The following is a 23,394-nucleotide window of genomic DNA, read 5'->3' on the forward strand; positions in this document are numbered from 1 at the left end:
ACTTGGCAAGGATTTCATAGGAATCATAACTCTTGCTTTGCCGAGCCTCCATGACCTTGGAGACGATTCCCCTGACCTCCTTTTCTTCAGCAATGTCTCCAAACAGCTCCTGATTGAAAATCTTTTGAAACATGGCAGGGAGCAATGAGTAAGAACAGCAGAATAACCAGACCAGACTCAATAGGAAAGCATAATTAGTGGCTTCTTTAGTGGCTTGGGGATGCACCAAATCTCAACTGCAAGCATCCCCATAGAAACACACACCTGTCCCCTAGACCCTTCCATCTGCACTTGACAAGTATCCCAATTTCTGTAACCAAACTACGTTTACCTCAATCAGAATGTCTAAGCAAGGGTCCAGATTGCCAGCATGTAGCCTACTGGTAAGGCCTTTCAGTAAGAGATGCACAGTGAAAGTCAGCACGTGGACCTACAGAGAGAGAGAGAGAGAGAGAGAGAGAGTTTCTATCTCAGGGTATTTGTTATTGGCAGTTTTGTTTCTTAAAGCAGTGCTGCTCAACCTATGGTCTGCAAGCTGCATCTGGCCCACAGAGCTGTCATCCAACTTGTGGGGCTCCCTACAGGCCTGGGAAATTGGTGGTGGGGGAGCAGTGGCAAAATTAATTGCTCTCAGAGTGACAGCAGTTAACACTGCCACCAGTTCCCCACCACCAAATTTCTGGACCTGCGGGAAGTCCCTCAAGTTGGATGATACGGTTCTTTATGTGGGTTCCAGTGTCAGGCCACAGGTAGATCTGGCATACAGGGTCAGGCCACTGTGCAGGGTCACTCCGCAGCTGGATCTGACACAGTGGACTGCACCCGTGGATCAGCTGTGCACATGGGATGCAGTGGACCAGATTACACCCGTGCATTAACCGCACATGGGATCCAGCCAGCAGACCAGCTCTACGCCACACATCCAAGCCACAGGGCCAGATAGGTTGAGCCTGTCTTACTTTGATCTGTCTTACTCAGATCTGGGTATCTTGCTCACCTCAAAAATGCTCAAGAAATCCCTGCAGGAAAAAAACCCCCAAACTACTGAGGAGACAACTGTTCAAAAAAACCTAATGATAGAAAATACGTATTTGTCCATTATCCAACATAGTGATAATGAAAAATACATGATTTCTCCCCTCCAGACTTCAAAATTTAGTTTTTACCCACTTGAACATAACTTAAGACACCTGCTGGGACCAACCAACAGAGCAGGCACACAAACAGCTTTAGTGGGACCAGTACCACTGGCACAGGCTGAAACGGGTAGTTCTACTATCCGACTAATTCTAAGCTGCACTGAACTATTATTTATTATGTGCTAGATTTTAGCAAGGGTGTCAAACACCTGGCCTATGGAACCCTCCTGTCCTGCCCCTGGTACTGACCCTGAGTCTGATCAGATCCACAAGGGGCAGGCCTGCACCCATGACATGGAGCCAGCCTGCAGGCTGGATCTGGCCCACGGACCCCCAGCATGCTTGATTTGATAGCCACTCCAGCTGGTCTGAGACCCATGCTATGTGCAGCATGGAACCTGGGGGAGCAGAAAGTGCAGTGCATGTGGCGCAGTCCAGCTGAAGCAGTAGCAGCAGCACTGCTCACAGTGGATGCCCAACTTGGACTACGTTGCACATGTCCGCTCCAATCATTCCAGGACCCACACCATATGTGGTAGTTGCATGCACTGCATGCAGCGCATGTCCTAAACTGGCTGGCACAGGCATCACGTGTGGCACAGTCTGGCCAGAACAACCACCACGTGCACTGTGGCTGCTGCTGCTCCAGCTGGACTGTGGTGCATGCAGTGCCTATTCCAGCCACTCCAGGTTCTGCGCTGCATGCAGTACAGGTCTAACGCCAGCTGGAGTGGCCACTGGATCAGGTATGCTTGGGGAAAGGGGAAAAGGGATGAAGTCTGTTGGCTTGGAAGTGGCATCTGAAGGTCTGTTTTTTTTGGAATTGACTTATAGGTATAGGTATAAGGGTTCAAGATGGGCAGGAGGGGTTTAATGGATTTTTAAAGAGCTTGGGAGACGCACAGACAGCTTCTCATGGCCCTGAAAACAGATGAACTGTCTAGCACAACAAAGCCAATGGATGGGCATAGCCTGAGAATTGAGGAGGGGGCATCCCATACCACGAGATCACAGCCTTCAAGGCAGACAGGTTGTCTAACACAACAAGGACACAGAGCCTGGGAACCAAGGAAGTATGTACCATACTGTCCCATAACACAAAATAAGTGACACCAGCTACAAGGCCCCAGAGCAGCAGGAGGCCTGAGTCTGGGTTTTGGGGGAACAGACCAAATAAGGAGAAGGCCCAGAAGGCTATGTGGATGTGTGACCACAGAGAGACAACTAACCAGAAAGCCACATGAAGAGTCACCAGGAGTCATCGAGGGAGGAGAATACAAAAGCAGACTTGAGATTAACAATGGGTCCCTCCTGTCACTTCTTGTCCCTCCCTTTTCCTTCTCGGGCCTCCTTCTCTGCCTCCCTGCCCCTCCCTGTCTTGCTCCCTGACAAGGGTCCCTGTCCCCATCCCTGCCCCCCCTGGGAAGGGTCCCTGAGACCACCATGGACCGAGGGTATACCAGCAGCCCATCTCATGCACCCCCTGGAGGGGGGCTGTGGGCCTTGGCATCCCACCTCCAGACTGCTGACACCTAAGAGAGAGAGCCTCAGAGTGGAGCCTGCATCCTGACCAGATATACTTTGAATCTGATGATAGCCCTAGGATTGGTAGATATAGAATTGGTTGATTGTTTGTACTGTTGTTTGTCTGTTATCACTCTGTATCAATAAACTCGCCTATTATCAACTGACAGGTGTCGTGGTCTGTCTGAGCGTTGTGCTCACCTGGAACAAAGGTATAGGGGCTGGGTCCAAATCCAGGGCCAACAAGGTCTATGGGTCCTACCCAGCCCATGGACTGTTCCCATGTCACTCATCTCAGATGAGTTTGACATCATGTGCTAAATTATATGAGTGAGAAACTAAGACATCCCCCCTCCCCAGGGTAACTCATTTGAATAAACATTGATGCTGTAAGTTCCAGTGAAAAAGATCATGAGAAGACAGACACCTCTGTGGTTAAGGCAGCCACTGGAGCTCAGGAGATCATGTTTCTATCCTCACCTCTACTATACATATTCATTGTGCAACTTTAGGACAGTCACTTTTGATGAAAACTTGGTCCTATAGAAGTAAATGGAAAATGAAGTCCTGTTGACTCCCACAGAATCAGGATTTCATCCATAACCTCCTTGGTGCCCCATCTGTAAAATGGGGACAGCAGTGTTTCTTTTTCCATCATGCCTATTTATATTGTAAGCTCTTATAGACATGGACCACTTCTTCCCAGATGTCTGACAATGCTGGTCCCAATTCTTTCCCATACTACTAATTAATACTACTGCTAAATTATTTAGCCACTCAACAATTACACTCCTGCCACTCCTCCCAAGACTTACAAAAAAGCAACAGAGAACAGGTGAGGAATAATGGAGAGGTTACCTGGTACCCATGGACAAGAGTTGACTGCATCTCTTTTAGGATGTACTGCAGATACTGGGCTCCCAGAGCTTCTATTATTTTAGTGAGGGTGTTCCGTGCAATGTCCCGGATTTCCTGTGCTCTGTTCCTCAGAAGTGAGCAGACTTTCAGGAGAATGCTGTAAACAGAGAGTGACAGCTCAGCGCACACACAAAACAGAGAACTCCACTGACTAGGGAGAATGCTTTTCATGGCAATTTCACTCTTTTTTTCTGACAGCTTCGCATAAGAAGTTGAGTTACCTTCAAAGCCAGGCACTAGGCCTGTGTGAGTCGGCAGTGATCCGATCTGGCTTTGGATTCGGCCACTTCAGATGGCCGCGATCCGATTCGGAGCTCCGGACCAGGTTTCTGCCTGTTTCTGCCGCGATCTGGCCGAAGCGGCTCCAGAGCTTGGGAGCCGCCTCGGAGATCTGGCTATAGGGTATAATGGGGAATCAATGAAATATCTATAAATTTGTTGGTTTTTGTCTGATTTGGATGAAACTTGCAGAGATTGTAGCCTCTGCTGAGAGCATGAAACCTGCCAAATTTCAAGAAGGATCGATGCAGGAGTTTGGGGGGAACTGTACCCCAAGCTGCAGACAAGCAAAACTCGTGTTATGGGTGACACTGCGTGTGTTAAGGCACAGCGGTGTGACAGCTGCAGGGATGGTGGCCCCTGCTGTGGCCATGATGCCTGCCAGCTGTCGAAATCGGTGCAGGGGGGTCCTGAGGCCCTGCACCCCTAGCTGCTGACAGGCAAAACTCATGCCAAGACTGTCTCTGTCTTGGGGCAGTTGATTGTCTGTATTGATTTTTTCCTCTCCTTAGCCTGGTTTTGTAGGTGCTAATTGCTGCTCGTTAAGTCATTATGTAGTAGCTAGGTCCTGTGTATTGAGCTGGTCCCCGAGTCCCTGGTCCCTGAGAGAATCATGCTTGATTGATTGGTAACTGGTAACACAGCAGCTTAGCAGCCAGGCCTGCAGCAGTGTCTCCCCTCCCCTCCCCGCCCCAAGCCAGACAGTCAGTCCCACAAGCACCCATGGCACCAGTTTTGCTTGTCCGCAGTTTGCGAGGCAGTTCCCCCCAAGCCCCTGTACCAATCTTCTTGAAACTTGGCAGGCTTTGTGGCCTCATAAGAGCTACCACCCCTGCAGTTTTCACCCCCCCTGTGGTGTAACACACAGACGTGACATGAGTTTTGCTTTCAAGAATTTGGGGTGCTGTTTCCCCCAAACCCCTGCACTGATCTTCTTGAAACTTGGCAGGCTTAATCCTCTCTGCAGAGTCTATCAACCCTGAAAATTTCATCCAAATCAGACAAAAAACAACGAAGTTATAGATATTTTATTGTTTCCCCATTATACCCTATGGCCGGATCTCCGAGGTGGCTCCAAGGCAGCTCCGAAGCACTTCGGGAAGCCTAACGAGGCCAGCGTTTCAACCCGGATGTGCTGCTTCGGACCCCAAAGTGTCCGAAGCTTCTCCGGATCCGAAGCTCTGTCCGAAGCCTCGCACAGGCCTACTAGGCACCTCATTTTCTATTTTCAGAGAAGGTCTTAATAACATGTATGTATCTTAGACCTCCCCTCAAATGATGCTACTGTCCAGAAAGAAAGGATGATTAAAATGGAGAACTATGTCTGGATTCTCTCCCTGACTCAGTATCTCACCCTGAACCTCCATTTATTAGTTTAGGATTCTACCAAAGCCCTTTTGCAAAGAGCAGGGTCCTTTTACAAAAAGTGAAAGAAAAGGGCACAGCATTAAATTCAAAGTCATTGTGAAAACATCTGTATTAAGAAAAAGGTAACAGGGTGCTTTAGGGCTTTTTCCTCACCCTAGATCAGCGCAAATCTGCAGACTTAAAAAAATGCAAAAATACACACAAGGCATGTCCTTATTCTTTTGATGTAATGAATTATGCTTGAGGAGCTCCTCTGGTCACTCCATCAAGCGGTGTACCTTGGTAGATTAGCTTCCATCACCTCCTGTGGCAGAGACTGCATTATTTTGACCATCGCAAAAGCTAAAGGGACTCGGACCACCTCTTCATCATTCACAACTTTAGATTTCACAAGCTTGTGCTCCTCATCTCTTTTCACCTGGAAAATGGTGAAGACACAAACTGCTTTGAGTACCAGACTGCTTTCATGAATAACATAGTTTCTGACCCCAGAATGAGCAGGCAGACATCTTAAGCTAGCAACCTGAATTTTTATCTCAGGAAAATGGCATAGTGCAGTAGCTACGTCTCATCAAATCTTACTGTCTCTTGTCTAATGCATTATATATACATACATACACCCACACATATCCATCTCCTGAAGGGTTCTAGAGCTCTTTGCCAACTGGTCTCTTGGAAGCTGTTTATAAAGGGACTCCACTCAGAGAAAAATGATACTTCCCTCACAAACTGATTCAATGCATCTAAATAGACCTCCACTCCTTCCCCCATGTATGCTGGGTGGAGACATCCTGGTTTCCTTTATTTCCCATTCTCTCAAAATGTAGCAACCGGAAGAAAGATATACCCAGGAATGTTATGTGGGGAAGTACACACTGGGCGCATCTACATGAGACGCTATGGTGATGTAGCATTGGAGGGCATGACCTGTGATGCCAACACTATTGCACAGCAGCAACAAGCTACTGTTCAGTAGCACTGGAAACAGCAGTTACTGTGCAGTCATTTAGTACTTGACTAAGCAAGTACTAAATGACTGTGCAGTAACAACTGTGCAGTCCAGCACACATGCAGATGTTCCTGCTGGAGACCTTCCAACCACATATTTCTGGCACCCATTGGAGCTACTGTAGATATTAAAATTATTCTTTCAAGAAAAAATAAGGTTCAGTTAAACCTCAGGTGTTAAGACCTTATATAGCCTGTTTACCAAGCACCTAAGTTTGAATGTCTTTAACCTTCTCAAAACCCCTAGGAGGTAGGGATGAACTGTTATTCCCATTTTACAGATAAAGAACCAAGGCAGACAGAAACTTAGCAATCTACCCAGAGGCATACACGAAGTCTGGTGAAACTGGACATTTTAACTCCGCTTTGCCAAATCTCATGCAAGCACATGATCCTTCACCTACATTTGTACTGTACAATCTAACACCTCAGAGCTAAGGTGGTCTGAATAAAGTGAATCAGACACAATGAGCAGCCCCAAATGTCTCCACACGGGCAAGCGAATGTACCAGGTACACTTAACTGGAGGGTTTGTCAGCAATCCCTTCAATATGCCATATGGAATGAATTCCCTTTATCAGACTCAAGAACTCGGCTCTCTTTAGGCTGAGGTATCACATGGAAGCCACTGGGAAATCTCCTACCCACTGGCCCCTGTTCTTTGGGTGGCTCCTAGCATTCATACAACAGTCATTTACAATGACAGCATATATATACAGGCCTTGCCATGCTACTTGCGCACCTTTGCTGCAAGACACCTGTGTAACTTGGGCAAGATGTTCTCAATTACTGTTTCTTGAATGTGTTTTATCAGACACTCCAGCTCTTCCTTTTTTCTGGGAAGGGAAGAAATAAATTTGACCACTTTCTGAATGCCCTCAGATTCTCTAGTGACTGCCTGTTCAGGCTGAATTTGTGCTGGGTCATTCTGGTTTCCACCATCTTCAGGGATGTTCTGGGCCTTCTCTTCCTCAGCTGGTTCCTCCTCCCCCTCACTCTGCTCCATTTCCATGGCTTCTTCATTCTCTGCTCCCTGCTCAATGTCCATGATATCTGCATCTGTCAGATGAAATCAAAACCATGCACCAAGTAGGTATAAAACTGAGACTATGGAAAGAAAACAGTGTAATCCTCTGAGTCTGAGCAGAGCTCTCACACTGTCAACCACAGGCACAACAAGCAACAGAGCCATTTCAAAGTTGAAGGAGGAGTCATGTTGAGTGTCTTTGATAGCTGTGACTTTCAACTACACTTAGTGCCCTGTCTTGCAGCCCCTTCTCACATTGGGTAGTCCTGTTTGGCAGCGGGGAAACAAGCCAAGTTGGCACCTGGGACAAACCCTGCAGGACAGCAGGGGGGAAAGGAGTGGGGCACGGGTTCTGAGAGCCAGGGGCTGGGGGGCACCAGTACGAGAGAAACAGCGGGGGGGAGGCATAAGCAGACTTACTCATGCTGGGAAATCTAAATAATCCTGGCTGAGCTGTTGCACGTGCTCCACCTACCCAGCTCTACTGCTCTTAAAGCAATAGCAGCTGGGACCTGTCTTTGGAGTTCCCAGCATGGCAATGCTCTCAGGGCATGGATTCTGCAAAGGCTGGGTGAAGATTTCAGTGCCCCTCCTAATTTGGTATCCAGGGCAGGTGACCCTCTCACCTACCCCTAGTTACGCTACTGCTGTTTGACTGAGTAAGTCTACATGTAAGCACAAAGGCTGCAAGACTGGCTCCTAAGACTAGCTTACCAGAGAACATTGCCACAGAAACCTAAGAGCCAATGTTAAAGTTTTGCCTGCTACCATTTCATATTTCTACTGGGTAAGAGCTATAATTCTATGTGCCCTACTGTGAGGCAGCCCTGCATTACATGCAAAAGTCACTAGGCAGACAACCACAGATGCAAACAAGACAAGTTCCTCAATCATAGCTGCAGCTGCAATAGGATGGACTAGTTTGCCCAGTCTTTGGCCAGCTAAGAAATCCTGCAATACTACTCCCACCAGTGTAATTTAGAGTACCCCCTGAACTAGCCAAGTTATACCCAGGCTATTTTGGTCTGTGGAAGCCTTAGGTTCAAAGGAAAAGTAAGGTGGTTTAAAAGCTGCCTTGCCCCAACCCCTCTCCTCACTGAGCCATGTACAGGATAAAGACTGTAGTATTCCCAAGAAGAATCTTAGTCAAACCTGGCTTTCCAGTTAGTACAGGGTAGGCAATTATTTCAGCTGGAGGGCTGCTTAATGAGGTTTGGTGAGCTTTGGAGGGCTGCATTGGTAGACCCGCCCCTTGACAGCTGCTCCGCCCCCTGGTCATCATATTGGGACTGGAAATCCTGGCCCTAACCCCTGACCTTTGCCATTGGAAGTCCCTTCCCTTGCCCCCTGGAAATACTCCTTTTGGGAGGGAGGGTTGCTATTTGGGAACCAGAAAAAAAACAAACCAGACACTGGAAGTCAAACACCTACTATAACATATTTTAACTTTATTACAAAAAATATTTTTGTCGCAATTTGTGTTTGAGTATTGTGTACAGAGGTGACTGCATATTAACTCAAAATAAAATCTTAATCTTGTATATTGTGTGTGCGGTGTATGCATGTGTGTGTGTGTGTATGGGGGGGTTGTGAAGGGGTGTGGCTCTGTGTGGGTGGGTAATAGGGTATGTTGGAGGGGTGCATATGTGGGAAGGCTGTGGGGGCAGGGTGTGGGTGTGTGGCATTTGTGGGATGTGAGGGAGGGTGGCGGGGCTGGGGACCCCCCCACACTACTTCCATGGTGTGCAGGCCCCACAGGCAGTGGCAGCAGCAGCAGGTGGGGGCACTCAGGGGGCTGCACCCAGCGCAGCCGGTGGCACCTGGTAGAGCATGGCTCCGGCCAGCGCTGCACATGGGGGCAAGGAGTGCAGCCTGGCCAGGCCACCTCTACTGCCAGGACTCCCCATTGCACACGTGCAATACCTGCACTTGCATGCCACTGGAAGGAAGCTCCACACGCTGGAGCCAAATGCCTCCACCACTCCCTGCCGCACAGGTCCAGGGACTCCCCTCCTCTTCCAGCAGAGTCCCAGGACCTGCGCAGTAGAGAGAGGTGAAGGCAGCCGGGTCCAGTGTGTGGAGCTTCCCTCCAGTGGTGTGCAAGTGAGGGAGTTGCACCTGCGCAGCGGGGAACCCCAGCAATAGAGGTGGCCCAGCTGGGCTGTGCTCCTCACTCCCACATGCAGTGCTGCCTGGAGCCACGCACTGCTGGGCACCAGTGCCTGTGCCAGGTACAAGCACCTCGAGCACCCCCACCTGCTGCTGTCACGTACCGTGGGGGCAGTGTAGGGGGAGCCTCCACACCCCCCACTCTCCCTCACACTAAAAACCTGCCCACCTGAGCTCCATGCTGCGGCTGCCCCTCTGGGTGTGGGCTCCACGCTCCTGCCTAGCTGTAGCTCCCCCACCACCATTGCCCCTGTCCCTGCCGCTTCCCTATCTGCTGCCCAGAGTTAACAGAATGCTGGGGAAGCCAAGCAGGTCCCCTGGCAGCTGCAGCAATGGCAGCAGCAGCCCCGCTTGGAAGCTGTGCAGAGGTTGGGCCGGGCCCTTCCGCCCACAAGGAGGGGTGAGGCCCATTAAGGTATGTTGGCAGGGGGAAAAAGGGTATATAGTGGGCGCCTCGCTCCCATCCTCATGGGAGGAAGCGCTGGGCAGGGTACAATTAGTTGGTGGGTGCTGCGGGCCAGATGAAAGTGCCTGGCAGGCAAGATCCAGCCCATGGGCTGTATTTTGTCCGCCCCTGAGTTAGTAGATAACTTGAATGTATAAAGCAATAGAATACTTTAACTATCAACACACTAGGCATGTCTAAACAAGATACTTACTGCACATTGGCCTAATAACACTGCACAGTAGCATGTCACAGCACAAACTGTGCTAATAGCCTGCTGCACAATGTTATTAGGTTAACGTGCAGTAAGCGTCACTAAATAACTGCACCAACACTACTATAAAGTAACTCTCGGTACTGTGCATTTAGTTAGTACTTAATTAAGCAAGTACTAAATTAAAAGCATTATCTAAGGCACATTAATGAACGTGTAGATGTGCCCACTGAGTAGCCAGGGTATAAGTTTCTATCATCAAGAATCAAACTACTCACCTTCATTCTGAATTGTCTCAAGACGCTTTTCAAGTGTTTCATGGTCAAAGTGAAAAGCTTCTAGTATGGTCACTAACAAGCTGTCAAGTAGATTGAAAAAAAGATCAATTCTTGGTGCACAAAAGAAAGGATCTCCTGATCTCAAAGCCTGATCTCGCTACTTATTTATTCATTTTTCAAATAATTATCACTTACAAAAGCCCAAGTCAGAGAAAATGCTAAAAATCCTTCAAATATTCCTTAAACATGAATTTTTGTAATGCATAATTTTACATTTGTGGCTTTAAAAGTAAGTGACAATAAGCAATGAAAAAAACAATCACTGTACCTCACACCCAGTTTTTGATTGATCTGTCCAGTTTGCAAAACATGAATGAAATGCTTTAAATGGTACATATATGCTGACCAAGAGAGATGCCTGCAAACAGCTCCTACAACTTCAACTGAAGCAGTTATCATATTTTCATGCTGTCCAAAAACAAACAAAAATCAAATCACTACTAGCATACTTTTTTAAAATTACTACGTGCAATCTAGTTAATTCAACAATTAATAAGGCTAAAAGAAAGGGGGGGGGGGGTTATATTTAGATCTTCCAGACTTCCCAGAGTCACCAGAAAATGAATCAAATAGAACAAACTAAGATGTTGACCTTTAATGCCATACCACTGCTTAAACATGAGTTTAACTTTACCCGAATAAGGGAACAACTGTGTGCAAAGTTAAACATGTATATAAAGGGATTTCTAACATCATGAAAATGCCCTGAGTACCTGTTTATTAAGTACAATTTAAGAAGCCCCACTGATCCCTCACTGCTTATGTTTAGAGCAGTGGTGACCACCCTTTCTGCCACATGGGACAAAAGAGCAATGCCTGGTCTGTCTGCAAGCAATATCCAGCTGGTCAGCCGATCCAGCCCACGGGATGGGCATGGCAGGGCCCAATCTGGCTGTGTGGAGGAAGCTGGAGAGCAGCTCAGCCCCAAGCTGCCTCTGCAAAAGTTTGGGGGATGGGGGGACGGGGTGGGCCTTTACCCCAACCTGGCCACACGGGGGAGAGGGGGCACGACTCAGCTACACGTGGCTTGGGAATTTGGCAGCAGGGGAGGAGTGGCAGCATTAACTGCTACTGCTCTCCCACCACCAAATTTTCCAAGCCCGGGGGGGGGGAGCCCTATGGCCTGGATGGCCGCCCTATGGCCTGGATGGCATGGCTCTGCAGGCTGGATTTCGCCTCTGGGCCAGGAATCAAGCACCTCTGGTTTCAAATATTGAAATATATATGGTAGGTGGGAATAACTTTAACATTTAAAAAAAGTACTTTGGGGTTTTAAAATCTTCACAAGTGTCTCTAGCTCTATATTACATTTTCCTCATTTCAAAGATTGTTTGTTGTACAAGAATGACAGAGTAGACATCATCACACTAAGTTGTCTATTTTCATTACAAAACTGATCCTGATTCCAAAAGATCTCAACCAGTCCCTGTATTTTTTTTCCAAATGAAATCTAGTTTTTGTTATGCCAATCTCTTTTGGTTGGTACTGCATGCATATCGTACCATATATATTTTGCTACCAAGACAGTAACTGATTATATTTCATGGGAAAGCTCTCTCTAACAGAGCATCTATTCATTGCCTGGAGGTGGAGGAAAAATAATTCTACCTAATTAGGTTTTAAAATTAATTGTCTGAATGATAGGAAATAAGTAGTACAGAAAGCAAAATGAGTAATCGAGGGAGCAGCCCTGCAAAACAGCATTTGGTAAGCATTTTATGGAATTATGTCCAAACATTTAGTCTACCTTTACCAAAGGGAAATAAGGCAGAGAACTGTCATTTGAAAAGCAATATACTCCACATCTGTCACACTTAAAAATGCTGGAGGCAGAAAGACATAACAAGGATGGAGTGTTAAATTAGCTTGATGTTAAAAACCTACCTTAAGCATTTTCTCATCAAAAATAGTTGTAGTTGCATAAGGCATGATGTAATTCTGCAGAGACTTGGAGGACAGAGCAATCTTGTCTTCACTTATGTGTTTAGCTAATTTCTTTAAGGCTCGTGCTCTTCTGTGGATCTGAGAGAAATTTGCAAGTTAATTAACAAGATTCTCAGTTACAGAAGGTTAGAAAACAGAACCCATGTGCTCAACCTGAGAGGGTAAAAAGAAGTTCAAAGTCTTGTACCAAGTCCAAAAGACTACAGACCCAGCACTAGGCACCTCTGACAGACCAGGGCTGTCATTTCTCTTTCTATGAAAGAGAAGTAAAAAGCGAGGGGGAACCTTGGCCTGCCCTTTCCTTTGAGGTGCAGCCCGCGGGTCCCGAGGGAAGTGGCTGGGAACCATCCCATCCAATCCCATCCCATTCCTTGCCATTTCCTTGAGCTGCTCCCTAACTCTCCTATTTGGGTCACTCCTGTTTGGTAAGCTTCCTCTTACTGTTGCTCTCTCCATAGCTTCTCTCAGCCCCAATTCTTTATAGGCTGCAGCTGCACCTGTTTCTAACTGGCTGCCTGGTCATTGCTGAGGCAGGCAACTAAGCTCTTCATTAACCTTTCAGACTTTTGCTGTGAGAGGTATATATACCCTGTCACACCTGAATGAGAATCCAAGACATTAATGAATACTTAAATGCGATTGTGCTCTTTTTAGACAAATAAAGAAGATCAAAGATACTGGGACCACATTATGAAAAATGTCATGCAAATGGAAACATGGCTGTTATTTTTTAGAGACTTTCATCTCTTCAAGGATGGTAAAGAGCAGCTTATTTTCTATCTTCAATCTATATCTTCTATTCATTTTAGAAGAATAGAAGAATAGCTATTTTCTATCTTGAATCACGTTACTTAGAGAGCATACACTGAAGTAACTGTTTCAAGATCATCAAGAAAACATAGAGCCTAAGTCTCTATCTCAGTGAGATTTAAGACGCACATTATTTTAAAAAATGTAACCTGGGTGCTTTTGAAAACTACACCTCTTGATCCAATGCTAGATGCTCTGGTGAAAAAGAAGTGCTATCTTTTACCTGAATATGCTTCATGTTCTCAAAGAAGTCCATCTCAGGGTCATGGCAGTCAGTCAGCTGGACCAAGTCCTGAAACTCAGCATGCTTTGGAAACGTTTGAATCAAGCAGGAAAGCAATGATGTGTAGTCTTGTTGAATGCTCTACAAATGGCAAATGGTCACGGTAAGTGTTCACAAGAAATGCAACAGAACACCATTTACAACAGGGCTGTCCAATGTCAGAGCTGCCGGGGGCCACACTGCATAGGTGGTGGGTTGCAGGCCCCATGCTGGGGACTGCATGGGCTCCTTAGGAAGTCCACCGTGTGCAGCCCCTCTGCAATCACCCACCACTGCTTCTGTGAGAGTTATCCCCACTGCCACCACTACATGGGTGATTTCCCCTCTCTCCAAACACACTCATACACCACTGCCACACAAACAGTGAGCCTCCTCCCTTCTCCCCGCCCCCTGCTTCGCTACCACCACTGCCAGTTGGACAGCCCAGAATTAGAACAAAAGCTAATCAAGTCAACTTGACTTCCAAAACTACCTGTTTTTTAGGCAGTGGTGCCATTCTTGTTTGCTGTTTGTTACAGATACATTTAACTTTTTGCAAAGTACACAAAATATAGCAAATCTCTGTCCTACAGAAATGTCAAATTTAGAAGGTAAGATACAGAGAAAACTACAGCAGGAGGAGTTAAGGATTTTTTAAAGATCTGAAGCAAGAGTAGTTTTTCTATGCAGGGAATTCCCAATATTTTTTCACATACAACACATTACAGAATAAAATATGCACTGTGTTTTTGAAAGGTATAATGAAGGGAAAAAAAATCTTTCTTTACAGTAGCTGTAGCAGCAGCTAGGGAGCTGAGCCTGCTCACTGCTCTGCTCCCTGTGAGTTTCACATAGATTTTACTTTCACTTTTACTTGGCAACAGGCAGAAACTGTTCTCACTATTTCTGGTACATAATGCAGACTATAATTTCCAGCACCTGTTTTTTCCCCCAAAAAACATGTCTGTTGTATGCAAGAAAATATGGTACTTACATCTGCCATTACAAAGATAAGGATGACCAAATCATAACATCAAGACAACCAGGGGACAGCCATTAAGATGTTAACTACTTACTTCAGTTTTGCTTTTCAAGCCCTTTCTCAGAGCTTCCAGGAGAGTGTGCTGGATTATTTCTTTATATTCATCTTCTGTGTGTTCAATTTCTGCTAGCCGACGGATAATGCTAGTCAAACACAGGTTGGCACTGTCGCTTAAGGACATATCTCCCAACTGATGAGATAAAGAGAAATTACAGCATGTAAATTTAGCAGCAATAGCAGATTTAGCATATTTTCACCATAAGCTACAGTTTCAAAGCTTGATTAGCATCTCTCCTCTCCCAGCAGACATAGAGGTTTCAGCAAGCTGTAGCAAGCTGTAGCACAGGGATCATAATAATTTTCCCAGAAAGTGTTTGGATACTGCTACAAAAGAGAAAAGTCTCAGCTTCTATGAAAAGGGGCAACTTGCGAAGTTGTTTGTTATCTTTTTATAGTGATCAAAAGAACTGGAATACAACATTAATTAAATAAGTACTGTATTAAACACGAGAAAAAAAAATTCACCAACCTGAATGGTATAAAAGCAATTATGCATAACTGGAATGATAAACTTGATATCCACTTCTTGCATTTCTTTGATATGAGAAGCAATTGCCTGGAATGCTGGCAAGCGAACATCAAAGTCGATATCATCAAGATGCCGTTGATCAAAGGCATTCAGCTAAGAGACAGAGAACAAAACAAATAATTAAAGAGTTTAAAACAAAATGTTTTAACAAAATGTTGAAAAAAAGGGTAAACAAAGTATACACACCTTAACTACATCCGTAATGTATTTCAAGTCACTCTCAAAATCAGATAAAGACTAAAAAAGAAACAAAAAAAATCCAATAAACAAAACTAAACACGGGAACTGGATCAGATGCAGCAATTATGTCAGAACCTTTAATCTGTTCTTGCAACAATCTAACATTTAGTTTTGACCACTTTAGAAAGCAAGGTAAAGTAAAATGAAAGGGGAAGCTGATGTTATTTTGACAAAAAGGGCTAATACATGGATTTATTTTCATATCAGTGTCTGGATTTCAAAGATGTACTCCTGCATATTTTGAATTTCATTACCTTTGCTGAATATTTTACAGATTTCTTGCTGAAAACAAGGGTAATGTGTGCTATTCAAGGCAAGTACAAAACAGTTTGCCTGAATGCTATAAACCTGAGATGGCAAAGTATAAAGAAAATCAACGTCAGGCCATAAAAGCCAGTTTTATACATAAATGCACAGAACTTGTTATGATGATCTAATGGTTCAAATAGTTATTTTACTCAACAACTGACATACAGTTAAGCATATTCTCCATGGAATAACAATAGATAAAGTTGCTTTTTATTATTTCTCATGTGTTAGAACAAGAACAACACTACAATAGAAAGGCACTTAAATGTAGTACCTGAAACACCAAACAGAGCGTCTGTCGAGATAATTTGTTCTGAATTACAGAGAAAAGTTTTGCCAGAGGTTTGAGGAAGCTTGTGGGGTTTGAGCAGTGCCTCAGCAAATTTTGCACAGTCTCCAGGATGTCAATCTCTGTATCCTGAAAGCAAGAGACAGATGTCAAGAACTGTAAAAGTCTTGTTAGATCATTTAGTTTCCTTGAGCAGTTTCATATGACAGCACAATCTTAACTTTTTGAGTTAAATTTATGCAGATCACAGATATTAAAGGAGAACAAATGAGTAGAAGTATACAACTAATGCCCTCTCATTGCATATTTCCTATAAGTACTTGAAGAAAGAACTACACATTTTAATTAGACACTGAGCACAGACAATAATCAGACCTGGGATGACTTCTATCTTTTCTCAAATGAATGAAAAGTCAGATAAGCAGAGCTAAAAAAATAAGTCTTCATTAACCTGAGAGTCCAGCAGCATCGGACAGTTGAAGCATCTTCCTAACTAGCTTTAGCTTTACGTTTTCTTATAGACGGATAGATTTTAGGGCTAGATGCATCACTATGAACATCTAAAATTGTCCTCCTGTATAACAGAAGCCACTGCCTCTTCCTGACACAAAGCCCCAAACATCTAGCTGAGCTAGATGTTCTTTGAGAAACATGTCGGAGAAAAACATATGGATCCTGATATAAGGACTTGAACATTCAGCCAGATCCTCTATAGGCTTTTCTCATCCTAGATGGAGCCTTGCTTTAGAAAATGAAGCCCAATCTACAAGGAAGCAGGAATCCCTTAATAGAAAAGTCTTGTCAGAAAGCTATGTTTCTTGATTTTATTAACAGCTTATAATGCCTCAGACTTCAGTGATTCCATGTCTTTGCAACTTCAATGAACACACACAACCAACCTGCTTACCTGGCCTGTTCACTGTAGTTGTAAAGAAATGGAATCACTGAAGTCCGAGGTGCTTATAAGTGTACATAATTTTAAATGAAAGTCTAGATTCTGCAGCCATGGCATCCTCAGAGTTGTGGGATCTGCCTAAAATATTAGATTTCCTTTATGTTTCCATTCATAATGTGTCAGTGTATCAGTGACTGCTACCTGATGGAAAAGACTTACTCAAGGGTGTATGTTCATGACTCTCTTCAGGGACTATGGTTTATGGATCACATAAATCCCAATAGTGTTTTACATGAACTTGAACAACGAATGAGTTACTGCTCCCTGATGAACCAACTCCATCACAATGCAAAAATGGACAAAAGCACCAGAAGTCAAGAAGCACTTCCCCAGACCTTGCCTTAATAGAAATCAAACCTAGGTAAGTTCCTCTTAACTAGACGGCAGCCTAATGTCAGTGGACCTGGCAATGCAAGAGGGATCAAACAGGTGAGTCTTTTCTGAACAAAAATGCTGTTGTGTACAGCACTGAGTTGGAGGTTTCAGTGATGGCCATGGTACAAATATGTATGTATTTAATTACACCACTGCTCCAAGTGGTTAAGCCTGACCAAAATAATTCACTACAAAAATGTTTATTTTCATCATCATAACCCTACTTCATAAAGAAAACCAAATATATGTTTTACAGAAAAGAAAGTGGCACATACCTGCATGATGTTACTCTGGTGAAGGAAAGGAAGGAGGAGACTGATGAGTACAGAACTCTGACCCTTGTCTTGTATAAACTTGCTGATACTACATTAAAGGGTGGAAAAAAGGATTATTTTGCTCATCTCACATGAATAGAGTCAATGATATTAAGCATACAAGAATGGAGCTGGCTACAATGCAAGCTGTAAAACCATAGTGCTATTATAGAAATGCTGTGTCAGCACATCTTTTCTGACTCCATATTTTAGGGACTACAAAGTAGAGACCTGATCCTGTTAGTAAACTCATGTGAATGAGTCCCTGTGCTCACACAGTTTCCAATGACTTCAATGGGGCTCTGTGTGCAGAAGGGCTGATCTACTGAGGGGTAAGATCAGGGCCTTTCATGTTTATTTTAAATTGTGGGAGGGAATTCAGCCTGCAAGAACTTATTCTTTTAAATATGTTCCAGTAAACAAATTCAGAGTTGCTATTTTTAAGTGTCATTTCCAAAACTGAAACCCAGTTAGCCACTGAGGGCCAAATTCTGCTTTCAGTCAGATAGGGAGCTGTGATCAAACAAAGGAGGAAATAATGTGGCTCTTGCCTACATAATAGTCCTTCATATTTTCATTCAAAGCTAAGTTCTTCTTCTTAATAAAATGGATACATTAAACCATTTACCACAAAGATTTCTGCTTCTCATTTTGATTTGTGTATAACAAAATAAGCACTATTCTGTGCATATACATGTACACACACAGAACAGTGCTCCTAAACACAGAGCTATGTAACAATCAATCTAGCAATCAAAAGGGATTATGCAGTGATTTCCCTGGATAAGTCTAACATATGTTTTACAAGCTCTGTTACATTTTTCTCATTTAAGAGTTTAAGGAAACATGACATTTAAAAACAAACTGGTGAAAGGTGAGAAACTCAAAGTCCTAGTTGGCATCCCTGCTCCCTGAACACAATCCTTATCTTCTGCATCTTCTGATCTTGGAAGTAAAGACCTTGGATGCTGCAGTTAAGTGCATGAGGACTCTACCTTTGCAGGTGTTCTTTTTTCTCTCTTTTTCTCCAAGTACAGCATGACACTGCACCCTGAATATTTACAGCAGTGATTATTTGTTTTCTCTTTGGGGAGATTCCAATATTCAGATCAGCAATACTGAGAGTTACACAGAAAGAGAGGTACAAGCTTTCCCATGTTCATGCACACCAACTACTAGGGCTGTCCGAAGCTTCGGTTGCTGATTCGATTTAGGAGAGATTCAGGCTGATTCAGTGGCCGAATCTCTGAATCTGAACCGAATAAGGAGACCCTTTAATCTCTCTGAACTGAATCGGAACCCACTAAATTGATTCGGAGAGATTTGATGATTCGGACTTAGACACAGCTTTATATGTTTTTTCTACATACCTCAAGGTACCAAGCAGTTCGTGAACACTGAGATGGTGAGGTGGATGGGAGCACAGTGGGGGGGTCCCCAGTGTGCTCGGAAGTGGAAGCGGACCTGGAAGTGGACAAGAAGCACTTCCCTCACCCGTCCCCCACACTTGGCGACTGGTGCCTCCTGTCTGGCGGGGCACCCGGGGTCCCCCCTCAACTGATTTCCAAGCCAGAGGGGATGCAGGGACTGTCCCCCGTGTGCTCAGCAGCAGACCTGGAAGTGGACCGGAAGTACTCCCGGTCCACTTCTGGGTCCGCCACTGAGCACTCAGGGGATCCCCCCACGCTACTGTGGGGTGCTCCATCTGCCCCAGCATCACAGCGTTCACAAGCCATGCCTGGTACCTCAAGGTATGTAGAAAAAACATTTAAAGTTGTGTCTATGGCCAAATCACTGATTCTCCAAATCAGAATAGAATCTTCAGATTCAGATTTGTCCAAATCAAATCCAGACAGTGATCCAAATCAACGAATCAAATTACTGTCCCCCGAATCAGGCCGAATCGGAATCGAACACGGCCCACTTTGCACACCCCTACCAGCTACTCAGCTCACTTCAAGATCACTGTTACCCATCTCAACCATTTTTACAGCCCCTATGGGCACAGGCTCAATTACTTGTAGCATTAACATCTAAAGTCAATTTAATTTAAGGAAGCTTTTAAATTCAGTCAGCAGTGACAGAAATTGAACAGCAATGCTTTAAAAGCTGAACAATGCAGAGTAACGCTCCACATGTTTTGCACTGCTTTGAATTAAAAACGATTGCGACAATGTTATTCATTTGCAGTCCATTAGGAGAGATCAGTTTCTGTAAACTGTTACTTTTTTGTACCATGAAGAATCACTTACTTGGAAAGAATGTTGAGCTCTTTGCTGACCTGGGCTCTAAACTTTTTCTTTTTCACTTTCTCCATATTTAACATAGTTTTGCTGAGATACTGAAGGATGACAGGAACATGAGGTAGAATTAACCAGACACCCAGGCTCGGAGACTCTGTAATGGATACAACAACAGGTAACAATGCACCCTTCTGAACAGCAAGTCATGCAAGAGCCCTAGGTTAGTTTGAGATGATCCTTTGAAAATAGGCAGACACCAGATAAAAGGAAGCCTGACCTGGAGAAGCATTGAGATTCTTTTCAATTCTGAGTAAAGGGAATGAAAAGCAAGGAACAGGATCTCAATGCCTGGTTGAGCTGTGAGCTATAGCAAAAAAAAAACTCCAGGAAAAGAAAGAGCTCCCCTTTGTATTATCTTACTGACAAGTCTGCTACACTTGGGCTTACTAAAGGGTGCCAAACAGTCTTGAGTCACCAGTGCAGCAGCATGCTCCTGAGGGACAGCAGTGTGGTGCAAGGCTAAAGCACAGGACTGGGGAGTCTGGAGACGTAGATTCTATTCCTGGGTCTGCCTGACTTTATGGATGACCTTGGACAAATCAGTTCTCCACCCAACCTCCCGTTTCCCTGCCTATAACAAGGGCATAATGATACCTACCTTCTTTTGGAATAAGCAATGTTTTTTAGTTCTAGACTAACTGCATAGTTGGGAGAGATGTCAACCAAGCTTTTGGGCAGAATGCCCTTTTTCACATGACTTGAGGAATATTCCCTAGAACACCATGACCACAACACACCTGTTGTAATGGCTTCACGGACAACAGAAGAAAAGCAGCTCAGTAATATGAAATGCACTGCACAATTACTTCTGCTTGTTATCACAGGCAGAGCATAAAACCACTTGCATAATTTATTATTACCAGTGAACTCAATTAAAATTCATTATAATTAGTATGTGCTGGGTGCATTTATTTATTTATTTTCTAAAAAGGCTAAGTTTGTACAAAGCTCTTTGCTTGGAGGCTCACTGGCAGTCACCAACACTGTTTTTGGGTTATAACTTATATTGGGGATGTTCAGACATTATAATAACCCTTTACAATAAACATTCTTCCACCTCTCTCCCTAAACCAGGGGTCGGTAACTCCCGGCACGTGTGGTGAGCATGGCACGCGAGGCCATTTTGCTCGGCACGCCACGGCCAGCCCTGGCTCTGGATAGCTGCTGCCAGCAACGGAGCCCGGGCTGCTCCCAGCAGGGCTTGCAGTGTCCCAGCTGCCTGCCGGGAGCAGCCTGGGCTCCCAGCTGACAGCAGCTATCGGGAGCCAGGGCCAGCTGCAGCCAGGAGGCTGCAAACAGCTGCGCCAGGCTTCGAAGCCCTGGCATCACCTCTGTACCGGCGTGTAGACATGCACCTCGGAGGGGCCTGAGGGACTGCCCTGCTATCTTCCCCAAGGTGCGCGTGTAGTCGCCGCCAGCGTGGAGCTGATGCTGGAGCTGTGGAGCCCGACACAGCTGTTTGCAGCCTGCCCGCTGCTTGCTGCAGCTGCCCAGAGCCCAGGCTGGCTACAAACAGCTGCGCCAGGCTCCAGAGCCCAGCTCTGTGCTGGGAGCAGGGGAGAGATTGGGCCTCAGTCCCCTCCCCCACTGCCCGCTCTGAGGTGTGCCTGCATGTGCCGGTACAGAGCTGATGCCGGGGCTCCGGAGCCCAGCGCAGCTGTTTGGAGCCTCCTGGCTGCCGCCGGGGCCAGCCGGGAGTCTGGGCTGCTCCCAGCAGGCAGCTGGGACACTGCAAGCCCTGTTGGGGGCAGCCTGGGCTCCAGCAGCTACCCAGAGCCGGGGTAGCTGCTGACAGCCACATAGTCCAGGCTGGGGGGCAGGGGCTTTGGGTGGGGGGCATGGGGCAGCAGGGCATCTTGCCATGTACCCCCTGCCCTAATTTTGTTTTTCTGGCATGCCAGCACTCCAGCACCTTCCAAAGTAGGCATTGTGGTGTTTTTTGGCACCCTGGCCAAAAAACGTTGCCTACCCCTGCCCTAGACAGAGAATAAATCTTTCTGGATGTCGGAGACTGGCACAGAGCTATGGAATGTGTCTGCCAAGGAATAATTATAATTAAAGATTATGCTAAGGCAAGACAAAACTCCATGAGGAGGTTTTTACTACCAGAAGGCATCCCTTCCAAACACTGAGAATAAATAATATACTCTTGCAATCTGGAACATCTGCTCATGGGTCTGTTTCGCTCCCTCATCATTCTTTCTACAATTCATTCATACCTTCTGTCATTTCATCAGTGTCTCTGAAAACACAGTCGTTCACAGTCAAACTAGGAAGCAACTCTGTAGGTTCAAACTCTGGGCTGTTGAGGAGGCTGTCAGTCACATCCATCACAACACTGGCTGTGGGCTCAGACAGGCTCTTGGCTGAGAGCAGAGCAAAGACATTTGACAGTATATCACATTCTGGGTGTCCTGGTCTCTGCTTGGCCAACAAAGGGAAGTACCTGCATGACAGATACCAAAAAAGAAAAATTCAAAGTTAATTAAACAAAACCTAAGCTTTTACACATACTTTTTTCTACAAAGTCACATATGAAAACAAAGACAGTGATGTCCTTTCTACAGCCTGTTGGAAACTAATACAAAATATTACATTCTAATGGCCCAAGTCTATTCTTATAGAAAAAAAGTTTCATATTTGTGATAATGGTACGTCTTGAGGTAAGACCTCAGATGACAGGACAGGAAACTTACAATTAACAGTTATTTGTTCCTTTCATGGCAGAAACAAAGAGACCATTGGTAGGAGAGTTGAAAATCACTGAAGACAATAGGGACAACATCTCTCACTTAATGCCTGAAGAATAACTTTCTGATCTGATTTATGCTTTCAATATGGTTTCAGCATATACTTCCACTGTGGCCAATTCATGCATATTATTTTAAAAACAAACATTAGATAAAGGGGCTTCAGCAACCACCACAAAACTTCAACAAACCAAAAGGCTTGTGAAGTATAAAGATACAAGATTTCTATTTTAAAGTGGTTTAGCTATGACACAGTTACCTTCCACTAGGTCATCCCTCCCTGCTCAAAAAACAAGATTTGGTCTACAGATTTGCATCGCTGATAATTTTTCCTACTGCAAGGGGAAACTTTTCGTAAGCCAGAAAACTCAGGAGTAACATTGGGATTGTAATTAGAAATGTTACCCAGCAGTCTGGGAGAAGGGTGAGGAGACCATGCTTGACAATATGGTTATTCTAGAATCTGTTGATTCCTTGGAGAAAAAACAGACCTAAAACTCACAGCCCTGCAAACACTTAATGCATGTTTAAAGTGCAGCATATTACGTATTTCCAGGATTGAGGTCCAGGTTTTTACCTACAATCCAGAAAATGGTACCGAAAAGTGAAGTCTGCAGTTTAAATAAGAGTGGCTGGGACTTGGGGACTGATGCATTTCATATTCTACACTCCCTCCCCTTCTTAATAATTCTATATAAAATACTGGAAACAACTGGAAACCAAGCATAACATTACACTCTTGTAAGTTTACATTTTAACAAAAACACTACTCTTTACAGTCAT

General features: G+C 44.9%; 1 protein-coding gene across 1 annotated transcript in view; it reads right to left on the reverse strand.

Annotated features, from left to right (window-relative positions):
• UTP20 (UTP20, small subunit processome component) overlaps positions 1-23,394 on the reverse strand; it is a 101,033-nt gene that overhangs the window by 24,895 nt on the left and 52,744 nt on the right. Inside the window, 16 exon segments of the mRNA XM_006024210.2 lie at positions 1-121; positions 332-430; positions 3,522-3,678; positions 5,507-5,646; positions 6,979-7,295; positions 10,370-10,449; positions 10,698-10,837; positions 12,314-12,451; positions 13,407-13,547; positions 14,522-14,677; positions 15,017-15,169; positions 15,263-15,313; positions 15,900-16,043; positions 17,520-17,607; positions 19,811-19,955; positions 22,081-22,307. The exon segment at positions 1-121 is cut by the window's left edge and continues 20 nt beyond it. Of these exon segments, the coding sequence (XP_006024272.1) occupies positions 1-121; positions 332-430; positions 3,522-3,678; positions 5,507-5,646; positions 6,979-7,295; positions 10,370-10,449; positions 10,698-10,837; positions 12,314-12,451; positions 13,407-13,547; positions 14,522-14,677; positions 15,017-15,169; positions 15,263-15,313; positions 15,900-16,043; positions 17,520-17,607; positions 19,811-19,955; positions 22,081-22,307 (2,297 nt within the window).

The sequence above is a fragment of the Alligator sinensis genome, unplaced genomic scaffold (assembly GCF_000455745.1).
Source record: "Alligator sinensis unplaced genomic scaffold, ASM45574v1 scaffold166_1, whole genome shotgun sequence".
Taxonomy (NCBI): domain Eukaryota; kingdom Metazoa; phylum Chordata; order Crocodylia; family Alligatoridae; genus Alligator; species Alligator sinensis.